This window comes from Equus asinus, chromosome 4 (genome assembly GCF_041296235.1).
Source record: "Equus asinus isolate D_3611 breed Donkey chromosome 4, EquAss-T2T_v2, whole genome shotgun sequence".
Classification (NCBI taxonomy): Eukaryota; Metazoa; Chordata; class Mammalia; order Perissodactyla; family Equidae; genus Equus; species Equus asinus.
Genome location: NC_091793.1, coordinates 125,632,422 through 125,645,609, shown reverse-complemented (window position 1 = coordinate 125,645,609; position 13,188 = coordinate 125,632,422). Strand labels below are relative to the sequence as shown.

Sequence of the window (13,188 nt, the reverse complement as noted above, 5' to 3'; positions counted from 1 at the left end):
AGGAGCTCATGGTCCAGTGGGGGAAAATGATCTGAACAAATACTGTCTGAATAAGAGATTTAAAATTTTGACATCATGTGAACACTCTACATTATTTCTTCAAGGAGGAACTCCAGTTAACGTCTAGGGAATGTCCAGCGTAGGCTTAGGAACTTTTATTTCATATATTTTTCAAAGTCCTTAGGTAGACCCCAATAATTTAATATACAAATAGAATCACATCTCTTCTGGACAATCAAAGTTTTAACATGGCCATTTCTGTGTAGGCTTTTTTGGACAAGTAAAATTATATAAAGGAAGGCAGACCTCGGGCGTGGCCCATAGTCATCGAGCAGCAGTTCTGATGACTGAGTTTCTAATTGTCTATTACAATAAGATGGTGGATTTGGTCTGCCATCTAGTGATTAAGAATTGAATTCTTACAACTAAATTTAAAAGCCCATAAGCTTTGTGAGAAGACAAATCTATGAGGATTTATGAGAAACACGTGACAATTGAGTTACTCTCAAATAAAATCTGGTCAGATAAAATACATCTCTTATCTCTGATATGTCAGTGCCAAGACGTCTGTGGTAATGACCTCACAATGCATTGGTTCAATTTGTTGAAACATTTGGTAAGGGTAAAAGAATCCTATGGCTTGGAAGATAAAATTTTTGGAAGTTACAACACCATGGAAGATTACAAAATAATGGCAATATCAGATATTTCCCTGTCCTCCAAATTTTAAGAAAGTTAAAGAAACATAAATAGAAAAAATACAAATGTCACAATATTGTGGTTTTGAAATTCTTATTCAGATTTTATAAGAAATATTTGTTTACCCTTGTACTTTAAGACCAACAATATTTTAAGTTCTGAGCCTTAGACAAAGGTTAGTGTCAGCTCGGGTTAATTTTATGATTTGGACAGAGGAACTAGGAGAGCAGTATTGAATCTCTCAGAATGTCGTGTTAAAATTCCATTTAGTTATGTTTTTATAATATTGTCTTTCATAGAATCATTATGTCATGTCAATTTCACTGCAAATTGGCTGCAGTTTTGCTTTCTATTTTACTTTTCTTTCCATTTAAGTAAACATCTACGTAGAAAAACAGAAGGGACAACCTAATCATAAGGCGCAAAACTACCATGTACAAACCCGAGAACTGCAAGACACCCTGTATTTTCTACCTAGTGTTTCTTTGTCCATGTCTTTCATTCAAACATTAACAATGAGAGTTCACAGAGTTTCCGTGCCCTCTGTGATGCGCATGGACTTTGTGCGGGGGAAGAGAAGGCAGGGTTTAGCAGCAAATGTGGTTTCTCATCTCCTTGCCATTTAAAAGCATTCCAACTAACTTTCCACATCATCTTAACTTTAATTATAAATTCTCAGGGGAAAAGGACCAGTGATGACTCAGAGTATAAAACTAACTTTTAACACTGTCATTTAAAGAAAGTAATACAGTGGCCCACTTCTTTGTCCCTTGGATTGAGGTTGTGCTGTCTGCAACTTTCAGAAAGAGACTGACATTCTATGAGTTAACACAAGACTGAGAGAAGGTGTCTTTTATTTCCAATTCTGAAGGAGTCACAGAGAACAGAACAACTCACACCTGAAGAGTCTCTCACACATTTTAATGATATTTAATCGACAGCATAATTGCATATCATCTTGGTTTTTGTCTGTTTTCCCTACTATTTCCGCGCATCTAATTGTTTCATTGAGATCTACTTCATAATGATAATATATATTTTTGAGAACAGAACACATACACTTTCAATATTTTGCACATGCAGTGCTGGGCACATACCTACTTGACCTTCAGTAAGGGTGTGTGAACACTTTTGTCTCACAGAGTGTGGGAAGAGAGAGGCAAGCTAATTGATCTTATGGCAAATTTCATTTTCAGCCAATGGTAATTAGTGCTTGTGATTGGATATTTCTTTCTCAATCCTAAAACTTAAAGAATAAAGTTATTCTTAATTTGTTTACTTAATGGAATTATTCAGTGGACTGTGGATGTAAGCCCATTTCTGTATAGGTTGTGTTTTGCGGAAATGTTCATCATGGAACTACATTGTTTCAAAGTGATTATTCATCTAAAAGTAACACTACTTATTTGATGTACAAATTTCTTATTTTTTTTTTCAAAATAGTCCTACAGAAAAGCAGATTAAAGCAGGAGGATTTTTTCTCCTTGGTTTAAAATGCCTATAATAGCACTAGGTATGCAGAGTCAGTGTGGTTTTGTTGATTAGCTTTGCATTATGTGATAAACATCTTTAGGTGAAAATGAAACAGATTAGAAACATCATGCTCTTCTTATGAATAGCACAGAAGCCAGGATGTGGTGTCGTGCTCTGAAAGTGGTTTTCCATTTGCCAAGTATCTGTGATGAAAGAGTAAATATGCGAAGCAAATATTCCATACAGCGGTGAGAAGAACGTTACCCAAGAAAAACTCGAAGGCTAGGAAGATGGATATCTGCTTTATTCTAAACTGAAATCATTTCATCTGTAGTTCTGTATGATCATTCGAGATATTTTTTGTCAAATGATAATTTCTTTCATAAACTAATTGCAAATGCATTTTTTTACTTTTTAGCTTTAGTTTTGTAAAGTACAAAGTTAATGCTGGTGCAATTAAGTTAGTGAACCATAATTTAGATTCATTCATCATTCATATCCATCCACTGAACAAATACTTGTTGAATGTTGACTCTGTGCAAGGTATTGTGTCAAGCTTTAGGAATACCGTGATGAACAAGACACACCTTACCTTCACGAAGTTTACTGTCTACTGGAGAAGATAAGTAAATAACTAAAATTAAATTAATTAATACTACTTGTGACAAATTTTATGAGGGTAGTGATTTTTGCCCATCTGTTCGCATTTAGTAGTTATTTAACTACCTTGCATATAATACAAAATGAATGAATGGATGAATGGATGGATGGATGAATTCTTTAAAGCATTCTATGAAGCGTTTCAGTTGGGTAAAGGAAGTCTACTTTTATAAGGTTATCAGAGAAGAATTGTGGAAGCAGGTGACAATTAAGCCAACCATAATAGTGAGCTGTGAAAGCCTGAGATGAGGGAAGGAAAAGTAGTGCCAGGCAAAGGGATCAAGTTGTGCAAGGACCAGGAAGGAGGGCAGGCCTTGGGGTTTTACAAAGGAGTTTTGAATTCAAGCAGTTGGCAAACACTTGAAGGAATTAAGCAAGGGTGATATGATCTATGTTTTGTTTTAAAAATACTATAGTTTTGTTTCTTAAAAATCACAAAGTTAAAGATGTAATATATGTGTGTATTTTATAGTAAATATATAATAGAATTACTATAAATATGTGTGTAAATGTGTGTATGTATTTTCCAAATCTACATCAAATTTTTATCTGAACGTAGAAAAGTATTTGGCAGATATTACATAATAGCTTACCATATTGTTTTGGTCACAGCTTTTTAGGATTAATTTTGATGCAAAGATAATTAATGCATTGCCTCTATAAACTTTGCATTTCTGTTACAGTTTATAAGCACCATTAGTTTAGGATGTCTAATGGAAATTTATTCCATGAAATTCTACACTGTTATTTTCTTTTACCTTATGTTTAAAACTATTTTTAATAAACATACACTTTTTTTCTAAGTTTTTCTTCATGGTACACGAATACATGTCTTCTATTCTTGCAGGATTTACTGATCTAAAGTTTCTAGTGAGTTGAAAGTCACAAAGCATTTACCAAATACTGAAATTATATATTTTCTTTGGAGCTATTCTTTTTCTCCCCTTTTCAAATGTTTACTTTTATCCCTCCTTACTGATCTACCCATGATTAGTTATTTATACCTTCAGAAATGAAATCTTTTGGGAAGGTTTCTCTGATTAAGTATGCTTACCTACCTTGGATCACTTCTTTTTTTCCACATGCTAAGATGTGAGCATCAATCATTTCATTGTGAATCACACATTGCTTTGTATGGAAATAGTAAATGAAGTAAGTTCATCTGTCTTCTGCCTGCTGAGGAAGTTGCTGCTTAGCCCAGAATTTTTTAGAACCCACAAGATGATTCACCTTCTTAAATATCTCCCAGATTCTGAAATTTCAGAAGATTACTAACCTCCTTTTTTCTTCTTTTCCTTATTCTAGACGGATATGATGAAGAAATAGCCTGCACTCAGAATGGTCAGATGTACTTAAACAGGGACATTTGGAAACCTGCCCCTTGCCAGATCTGTGTCTGTGACAACGGGGCCATCCTTTGTGACAAGATACAGTGCCAGGATGTGCTCGAATGTGCTGACCCTATAACTCCCCCTGGAGAATGCTGTCCTGTCTGTCAACATACAACTGGAGGTGGCAATACCAATTTTGGTAAGAATGCTTAGGGCCAACTCAGAATTGATTCAGTGACTCATCTTTATGGTTGCAGTGTTTTTTGCTCCCAGAATTCAGCAACCCAAGAGAATAATTAAGCCACTATTCAGTGGTCTATGAGTTAATGATTTTGCTTACCCGCTTTATCTAATATTCGTGAGGAGACAGTAATTTCCTGTCTTCTTAAAAACCAGGGGAATTTTGGCTGAATTTTGAGTGGTTATGTCTAATTTGAGAATTCCTTGTTCCACCTAAGATGGTTGTTTGTTATCCTGTCCATGCTGGATGCCTCCAAGATATTTGTTAGTTTTCTATGAAGTCCATTAACGTCCAAGAGGAGATCTAGAAAACACATTTATCTTCCCTGGTGCCAACTTTGCCCTGGGAATGGAATAATCATTTCTAATGTAATTTAGTGCCACAGTACCCTCTATTACATTGGCTCATAAATGCAGAATGACTTTAATATTGGCTAAGAAAGACAAGATAATGGAATGGGTTGCCTGTAGAAAAGAATAATATAAATTACTGGTTTTTAAAACTTTTTTGGAGAAAAGTACCTGTGTTTAATATGGACTATGTATTTGAGCACATTTGTTAAAAAGACTTACATATAAGAGAATAAGTTCATATTTATGTGTTTTAATGAACCAGGTAAGATTAATTTTGAACTTTTTGGCTATTTGTTTTAGCAGTCACGAATGGAGACTTGTAGGCATCATTGTCAAGACAGTGTCAAGACTTTATTTTTTTCCCCAAAATTCCATTGCAAATAACAAAAAATATAATGACCTATTCAAAAGTTTATTCATGGAAACAGGTGGTTTACTGATTCTCCTCTTGGATATCATTCAACAGTAGCACTGTGCCTTGAATAAATACCTGAACTCAGTTTTTAGCAATGTAATAAGGAAGATATAATGGGAAGAATTAAAAACAAGACAACTAAGGGCTATGTGAAGCGGATAGAATCTGCAAAGAAGCCCCAAGAGTGAAGTAAAATTATACCTGTGGGGATAAGTGAATACAGCCATGCATGGCTTAACGATGGTGATATGTTCTGAGAAATGCATTGTTAGGAGATTTAGTCATTGTGAGAACATCATACAGTACACTAACACAAATCTAGTTGGTATAGCCTGCTACACGCCTAGGCTATGTGGTACTAATCTTATGGGACCACCCTCATATATGTGGTCCATCATTGACTGAAACGTTATGTGGCACATGACTATAGTACATTGGGACAATGGTGGTAAGTATCAAAAAACAGAGCAAAATACACAACCTCCTACAAATAGTTGGTTTAGGAAAATCCAATTCATTCCAAGACAAATAATAAAAAAAGAGCTGGCAACAGCCTTGATACAAAGATACTATAAGGAAAAAGGTAGGAGGTTTAGCTAAATTAAAGAATACACCAGTAAATATATTACCACTGAACAGATAAACTGAGCAACCATTTCACCCTAAACTAAATAAAACTTTATGAAGTGATTGCCTCTAAGAAAGAAGGCCATAAATTAGATATACAAAAAATAATAATAATGAGGAGGAGGAAATAAGTGGAAGGAAAACCAAAACCATCATAGAGAAATGAAGATGAAATTGGAAGGAACACAAGGAGAGTTAAGACTGCAGAAATACAGTAAGGGACATAGAAAATAGAAATGAGAAAAGCAAAAAAAAAAAAATTAAAAAGTATTTGAAAGAAAATAATAGACAAAATAATATATATAGAATATAGAATAGAAGAAAGGTAAAGGATAGGCTTGCAGAAGAATCCCCAAAGAAGAAATAAATGAAATATAGCAGCAATAAATAATGATACCATACAAGAAAGTTTTTCTGAAGTAAAATTAAAGTTTAATTTTGATATTGAAAGGGTAACCAAGTGTCTGAAAAAACCGGCCAGAAGAGTCAATATTGAGATATATCTTACTAAAGTTATTAAACTTTAAAGAAAAAGAAAGAAGCTTTTGGAAAATCAGAGAAAAAGACTGGGTAAGTTCTAAGGAGAAAGAAATATTCAGATTAGTCACAGATATCTCCAAAGTAACATTGAAAGCCATGAGAGAATGCAGCACCAACTACATGTTTCTCAGTGAAAGAAATAGGTGGACCAAAGTATAAAGATAAGTCCATCCTCTCCTTCAAGTATGAAAGCTATAGAAAAAAATTAAACACATAGGAACTCTGGGAATGTTGTTTTCATAAATTTCTTGGGGAAACTACTATGGGACAAACCCGTAGTATGGGACAAACTATGGGACAGATCCAAACTATGGGACAACCAAGAGCTAATTGGAGAAACTGTCAAAGAACTGATGTGAGCATTGACATATTTAACTTTAGAAAAAGATAAAACAAAAGTGCAATTTGGGGTTACAGATGAGAATGTAAATGTTATTGAATCTGAGAATGCAGAAATAATACAAATCATACACAATGAAAGGGGAAGACAAAAGAAGGAGGGAAGTAGAGTTGAGTTTGCTAATTCCTCATCCTTAAGAGGTGGAAGTCAGGGTGCTGGCCCTGTGGCCAAGTGGTTAAGTTTGGGCACTCCGCTGTGGTGGCCCAGGGTTTTGCTGGTTCGGATCCTGGGCACGGAGATGGCACTGCTCGTCAGGCCACGTTGAGGCAGCATCCCACATGCCACAACTAGAAGGACCTGCAACTAAGATATACAACTATGTACCAAGAGGGATTTGGGGAGGTAAAACAGAAAAAAAAAAAAGAGGTAGAAGTCAAAGAATACCATTCAAAGCTGACAAATCATGCAGAAGTAGTAGCACATTTAACACCACAAAGATAAATGCCAAAAAAGGGCATTTCCTTGTCTAAGATTGAGCTGGAAGAAAGGACGTGGGGTAGGGGCAGGAAGAAATAGGAAGCACTGGAAATTTTATTATTGATCATTTTAATGGAACTAGTATAATCTGTCTAGATAAATATAGCTCTAAGAGTAGTATATAAGAATAATGTTAAGGTAAATAGTGGAGCCAATATATAAATATTCTAAACATCAGCAGGACTAACCCACCAGACAATACAAATATTCTTGAAAACATGGTAAAACTGTTTTTAAAAGATAATGAAAAATCGACAGCTATACACTTAAATAAAAAAGAAAAAATAGGGGCCGGCCCGGTGTCACAGTGGTTAAGAGTGCATGTTCCGCTTCAGTGGCCTGGGGTTCACCGGTTGGGATCCTGGGTTCGGACATGGCACTGCTTGGCAAGCCATGCTGTGGTAGGCATCACACATATAAAGTAGAGGAAGATGAGCACAGATGTTAGCTCAGGGCCAGTCTTCCTCAGCAAAAAGAGGAGGATTGGCAGCAGCTAGCTCAGGGCTAATCTTCCTCAAAAGAAAAAAAAGAAAAATATGTGCATTTAACATTCATCTCAAAAAAATTAGAAAAAGAACAACTGAAAATAAGCAGAAGAAATTCATAAAGAAGAAACAAGTTGAAAAGTGAAAAACAGAAATACAGTAGAAATAAGTAAATTCAAAAGATTCTACAAAAAACCAGCAAAATAACTTTGCAATAAAACAAGAAATGATAGTGGAAAATGACCAAATGAAGACAAAGAACATAAAAAATAATAAGAGGCTCCTTTGCACAACTTTATGCTGATAGATTTGAAAACTTATATGAAATGGATAATTTTCTAGATCTATAATTTGCTGAAACTAGTCCTTGTAGAGGGAGAAAAACTGAGCATACAGATTTCCCTTGAAGAAATAGAGAAATTTGTAAAGTGGGTAGACTTCCGAAAAGTAGCAGGTGATTTCACAGTTGTGCCAACCCATTGCATCTCAGATGATTTTAACGCTTTGTAAACGCATCTAGAACATTCAAAGAGAAGGCAAACTTACAACGTTTTGCTACGAAGGAAGTATATCCGTGATAGCAAAATGTGACAAAGTTTTCACGAAAAAGAAAACTATAGAGTAAGCTTATGAATATTTGTTTAAAAACATAAATAAGATATTAAATCTATTAACACATTAAAAGAATAATTAGTCATGAAAACGTAGAGATTATTCCATAAGTAAAAGAATAATTCAATGTTAGGAAAGTTATTAATAAAAATAATTATCTTAACAGATCTATAAACAGCATATGCTTTTCTCCATAATTGAAGTAAAGATATTTGGCAAAGATCAATAAACATTCTTGATATAGACACTTAGTGACTTAGTAATAAATGGCATTTCATTAACATGATAAAATATTTATATCTCAGCTTAAAAGCTTCATTACATTTAATAATAGAAACATTCCCTTTAAACTCAGAGATACAAACAACATGGACATCCATTATCACAACTACAATTTAACATTATTAAATGTACCCAAACAACCAATTAGACAAGAAAAAGAAAAAAGAGGTTTAGAAATTAGAAAAGAGGAGGTAAAATGATTAGTTTACAGAAAATATAATTGTGTACTTGCAAAACCTCAGGGAATGGAGTAAAAAAGTACTACAAAAATAAAAAAATTTAGTATGACAGTGCAGTGTAAAATTAACAAACAATTTAATAGATTTACTATATACTAATAATTACCTCATAAAATAAATAATGGGAGTAAAAATTACATCATTTATAATAGCAATAGATAGGATAAAGTGACTAAGGAAAAACTTAAGACAAAATGTTCAAGTTCTATCTGAAGAATTCTTTAGAACACTACTAACTCGAATGATAACTTTAATAAACGGAATATTCTATTATGTTCTTGGTTAGGAAGACTAATAATAAAAAAATCAATAATACTGGCCTCCTATGGGGGTAAACTGTGGGAAATAAGAGAAAAGGGACAAGATGGAAGGAGATTTTTCGCTGTATAATTGTATACCTTTAATATATTTTGGTTTTTTAACCATAGGAATGAATAACTCCTCAAAAATATAAAACCAAAAACAGAGAATATGGATTGAAAGTAATTCGTTATAACTTTAATCATTAATTTTATAATTTAATGAAATTTAGATGCTATATAAATGATGTAAAGAATATTCAAATAATGTCAGAATTTTCCAAAGGGATGTTTTATTTTACCTTTTATGGAAATATTGATCCAAAATATTCATCTATTTGAATTCTACCTACCGGTAATAGGGAAATCTGTTTACATTAAATGCTGACTCCGCAAAAAACCAGTTATTGAAAATAAATAGTTAGGAGATTCTCAATAGCCTTTTCTGCATAAAATAACATATTTATTCTTTTTTTTATAGGTAGAGGAAGAAAGGTAAGTTTTACTTTGTATAGTTTCATTTTTATAATTTTTTTCATTCTAATACTATCCGCACAAGACTGTGCTTTAAAGTGTTTGAAAGCCTTTTGTAAAGTACAAAATACCATACAAACATAGATGTGTGAGCACAGTTCAGCTGCTTTGCTTATAGACTGCAGATGCCTCTAGTTTATTCACTTTGTTAATTTTTGTTTATAGATGTTTCTTCCAGAGGGTTATGAATACTTAAGGATTAAGACTGTGTCATACTAACCTTTGAATTACTCGCACTTATCACAGTGCTTAGCATATACCTGACACATATTAGAAGTGCAGCAAACGTCTGATGGAAGAAAGGCAGGAAAGAAAGAAGGAAGGAAGGAAGTGGGGAGGAAAGGTGTTAGTTCTACTTTGATGGTTTGTGGTCCCTCTTCCATTGGTTGGGAAGTAAAGATTCAATTAAAAGAATTAATTGAACATTTTACCAAATGCACATCACCCATCCTTTGCTCCCATTCCTCATCTTCAAGGAGCCTAAAATCAAATCCCGGAGACAAGACTTATACTCAAGAGGACAATGGTAGGATATAGCCATGACCCTAGTACACTACCCAGTTTAGCCACTTGTCATCTGGGCATGGGTAATCCCATTGAATGAAGAGAGTTCCACTCCCTTGGATGTGTTCTCGGTTTTCTGGTAAACCTGAATACTATGACATTTGCTTCAGTCTTATCCAGATGGGATGGACACAGGGGCTAAGAATGGAAATGGGCAGTCATCCCAAATTTCATGGCTCATATTAGACAGATTACCAGTGATTTTAAATTGCCTTTGCTTTTGCATATAGTAGAACTTCAGTAAAGTGATAACCAGATAATCCAATAAAGCAATGCTATACCTTCATGGTAAATGAAAGTGATGCTATCAAGGAGAGGTCCTGGCCACTTTTATACTTTTTGGTTCAAAGGGCAATACCATAAATTTGTCTTAATTGGAATGAATATCAGTGAAGCTATTTAGATTTCAATATATGTCAAAGGAGAAGGACTACAAATACCAGCTCACATTTAATTTATGTCTGAAAACTAGAAAAAATGGAAACTTAAAAGTTTGAGTACAGGCCTCAAACAAACTAGGTAAATAGACAGATGACAGTCTGTGAAATAAAAAAGGAACTGACAGTGAGAACTACCCTGAAATCATCAGTTTAATTCAGAGTACTCACCCAACTTACTGAGGGACAACTGTTAGGCTATGTCACTGAGTTTACTGTCTTTTTCCAAAGACAGTGTGGGACAGCTGGGAGAAGGACACAGTCAAAGCAGCTGCCGATATAGCACACTCTGGTTACATGCCACTATCTTTATCACTCTGTCATTTATTATCAGCTATCAGAAATATGAGAGCAGACTCATGCTGTAAAAAATGTATTTTGTGCTTGGTTTATGTCAACATTGATTTTTATTTATGATTTATTCATTCATTTATGTTAACTTCTAAATAATTACTGAGCCTTTGTTATAATCCTGTATGAGGCAAATGATACAGATGACGCCATGGTGGGAAAAACATAATTGCCTCCATGATGCCATGGTAACGGCATCCTATAAAAGTGATGAGGCATTCTACAGAGCATTATGTGATGAGTAACAGATGAGAAGTAAAAATTAAACCATAATTCTCATCTGAATCTGAGCACTTGAATTTTATGTTTCCCAGTGGGCATAAAAATCAAATTTAGTAAAACTTTGAATAAATCATCATTCCACATAAATTAACTTATTCTAAGCCCATATTAACAAAAGCAACAAATATTTCCATGTGTTGCTTATTTCCAAAATAAGAAGTATCGTAGAATCATTAGACAAATTTATTATGAGAACCTGAAAATGGAACTCTTAATCCCATATCAAATATTGTGGAGCAATAAAAAGCTTATAATAAGATATCAAAAAGTATATAACTTAGCTAAGAAAGCTATGAGCAGGTTCCGTTCTCCTAAATACAAAGTAAGAGCAAAGCCTGCATTTTCCTTGCTGGTCTCTTAGGAAGGAGATTTCACAACCATTCTCAGCAGGCTATTCTATTTATCTCACTTTGGCTGAAATAATTTCTCCTCCCTTTTCACTTATTTATCTAGACTTGCTCCAGAAAGGAACATTTTTTTCAGCATCCTTCTCATGAAGTCCTTTATTTATTGAACACAGATTTATATACCCTTTCTAAACAATTCACATTCTTTCAGTATTTCAAAGAAAGCTCTTATAGCTCTTAAAAAGATTAATTTTTATTACTTCCACATAATGACAAAAATGGAAAGACCCAGTCCAGAAGTGAGCAGATACGGAGATGCAGAAATAAGCCTGTTCCACTTTGCTGCTCATATGTGTTTGATCTCTTCTTCGCCTAGTCTTTCTGTGGGTTGTCGTGTAATCTCTTGTGTCCTACCTTGAACTTACTCATATAGAGCTCCCTCCTGCTCTGTAGAGTCATCATTTCTCACTTCTGAATTCTCAATTTATTCCTGACTTCCAGAGTATTAGCTACATTAGGTTAGAATCAGCAAGTATCATCAAGGTATTGTCTACTGTTGAGTCCATCTTTAAGACTATCAAGATTGTAAAATAATTTTTAAATTTCACTTTGCAAATTTTGGAAGATGTGAGATAGTATTGGAAGCATATAATTAGATTGTGCCTTTCAGAAATACCATTTGGTGGTCTAGATCACAAACCTTAAAAACACGTATGATCTTTAATCCACAACTTTAACTTCCAGAGACACATCATAAGGTATTGATTGGTGATGCCAACAAACATTTATAAACAAGAATATTCACTGTAATGTTATTTTTAATTGTAAAAATGAAAATAAAATCCAAGAGTAAAATACTGAGGCATTGATTAGGTAAACCAAGTTCAGGTACAGGACAGAAAACTAAGAATATCAGAGCGATAACAGGGGTTATCTTCTGGGTGTTGAGTATGATATTTAGTTTCTTCTGCATCTTTCTTCTATTTTACAAATTCCCTACTATGAGCTCATATTATTTTTATAATCAGATAAAAGAACAATATATGTGAAAGGAGAAAATAAATAAAATAGAACTCATTAATCTTTTTTTTTCTACATTTTGGATATAATCCTTACTGTATTCACCCTCCACAATTGCCTGGTTAAAGGCATTATTTCATAATATATTAATGGAAATTAATATATTCAAGGAGAATTTATTGAGAACTTCCGTGTACCAAACTAAGGATGTAAATTAGACATGATCATGACCTTCGGGAGACCAAAATCTGCTGGAAGACAAATCCTGAAATAAATAAAACCAGTAAATATGTGATCAAATAGAGTTATATAGAGGCGCAATTCATCCAATATTATTTAACCTATGTGGTTGACATCATGCTATGAAAATACCATTTTCGAGAATCTAAAGTTCTAAGAATGAGAAGAAATTCTATCTACATCTGTTGTGTTTGCTACATCTATTATAAAAACAAATTAAACTGCCTGACTTTAATTTATGATAGCTTCTTGTGTTATTTTTTTGTTTTCCTATTCAATT

General features: G+C 33.8%; 1 protein-coding gene across 2 annotated transcripts in view; it reads left to right on the top strand.

Moving 5' to 3' along the window:
• Window positions 1-13,188, top strand: part of COL5A2 (collagen type V alpha 2 chain) — a 402,020-nt gene that overhangs the window by 326,090 nt on the left and 62,742 nt on the right. For both annotated transcript variants that reach the window (XM_070508233.1, XM_014852913.3), the window contains 2 exons: window positions 4,138-4,362; window positions 9,615-9,628. In XM_070508233.1, the coding sequence (XP_070364334.1) occupies window positions 4,179-4,362; window positions 9,615-9,628 (198 nt within the window). In that variant the 5' untranslated portion in view covers window positions 4,138-4,178. The remainder of the gene's footprint in view (window positions 1-4,137; window positions 4,363-9,614; window positions 9,629-13,188) is intronic.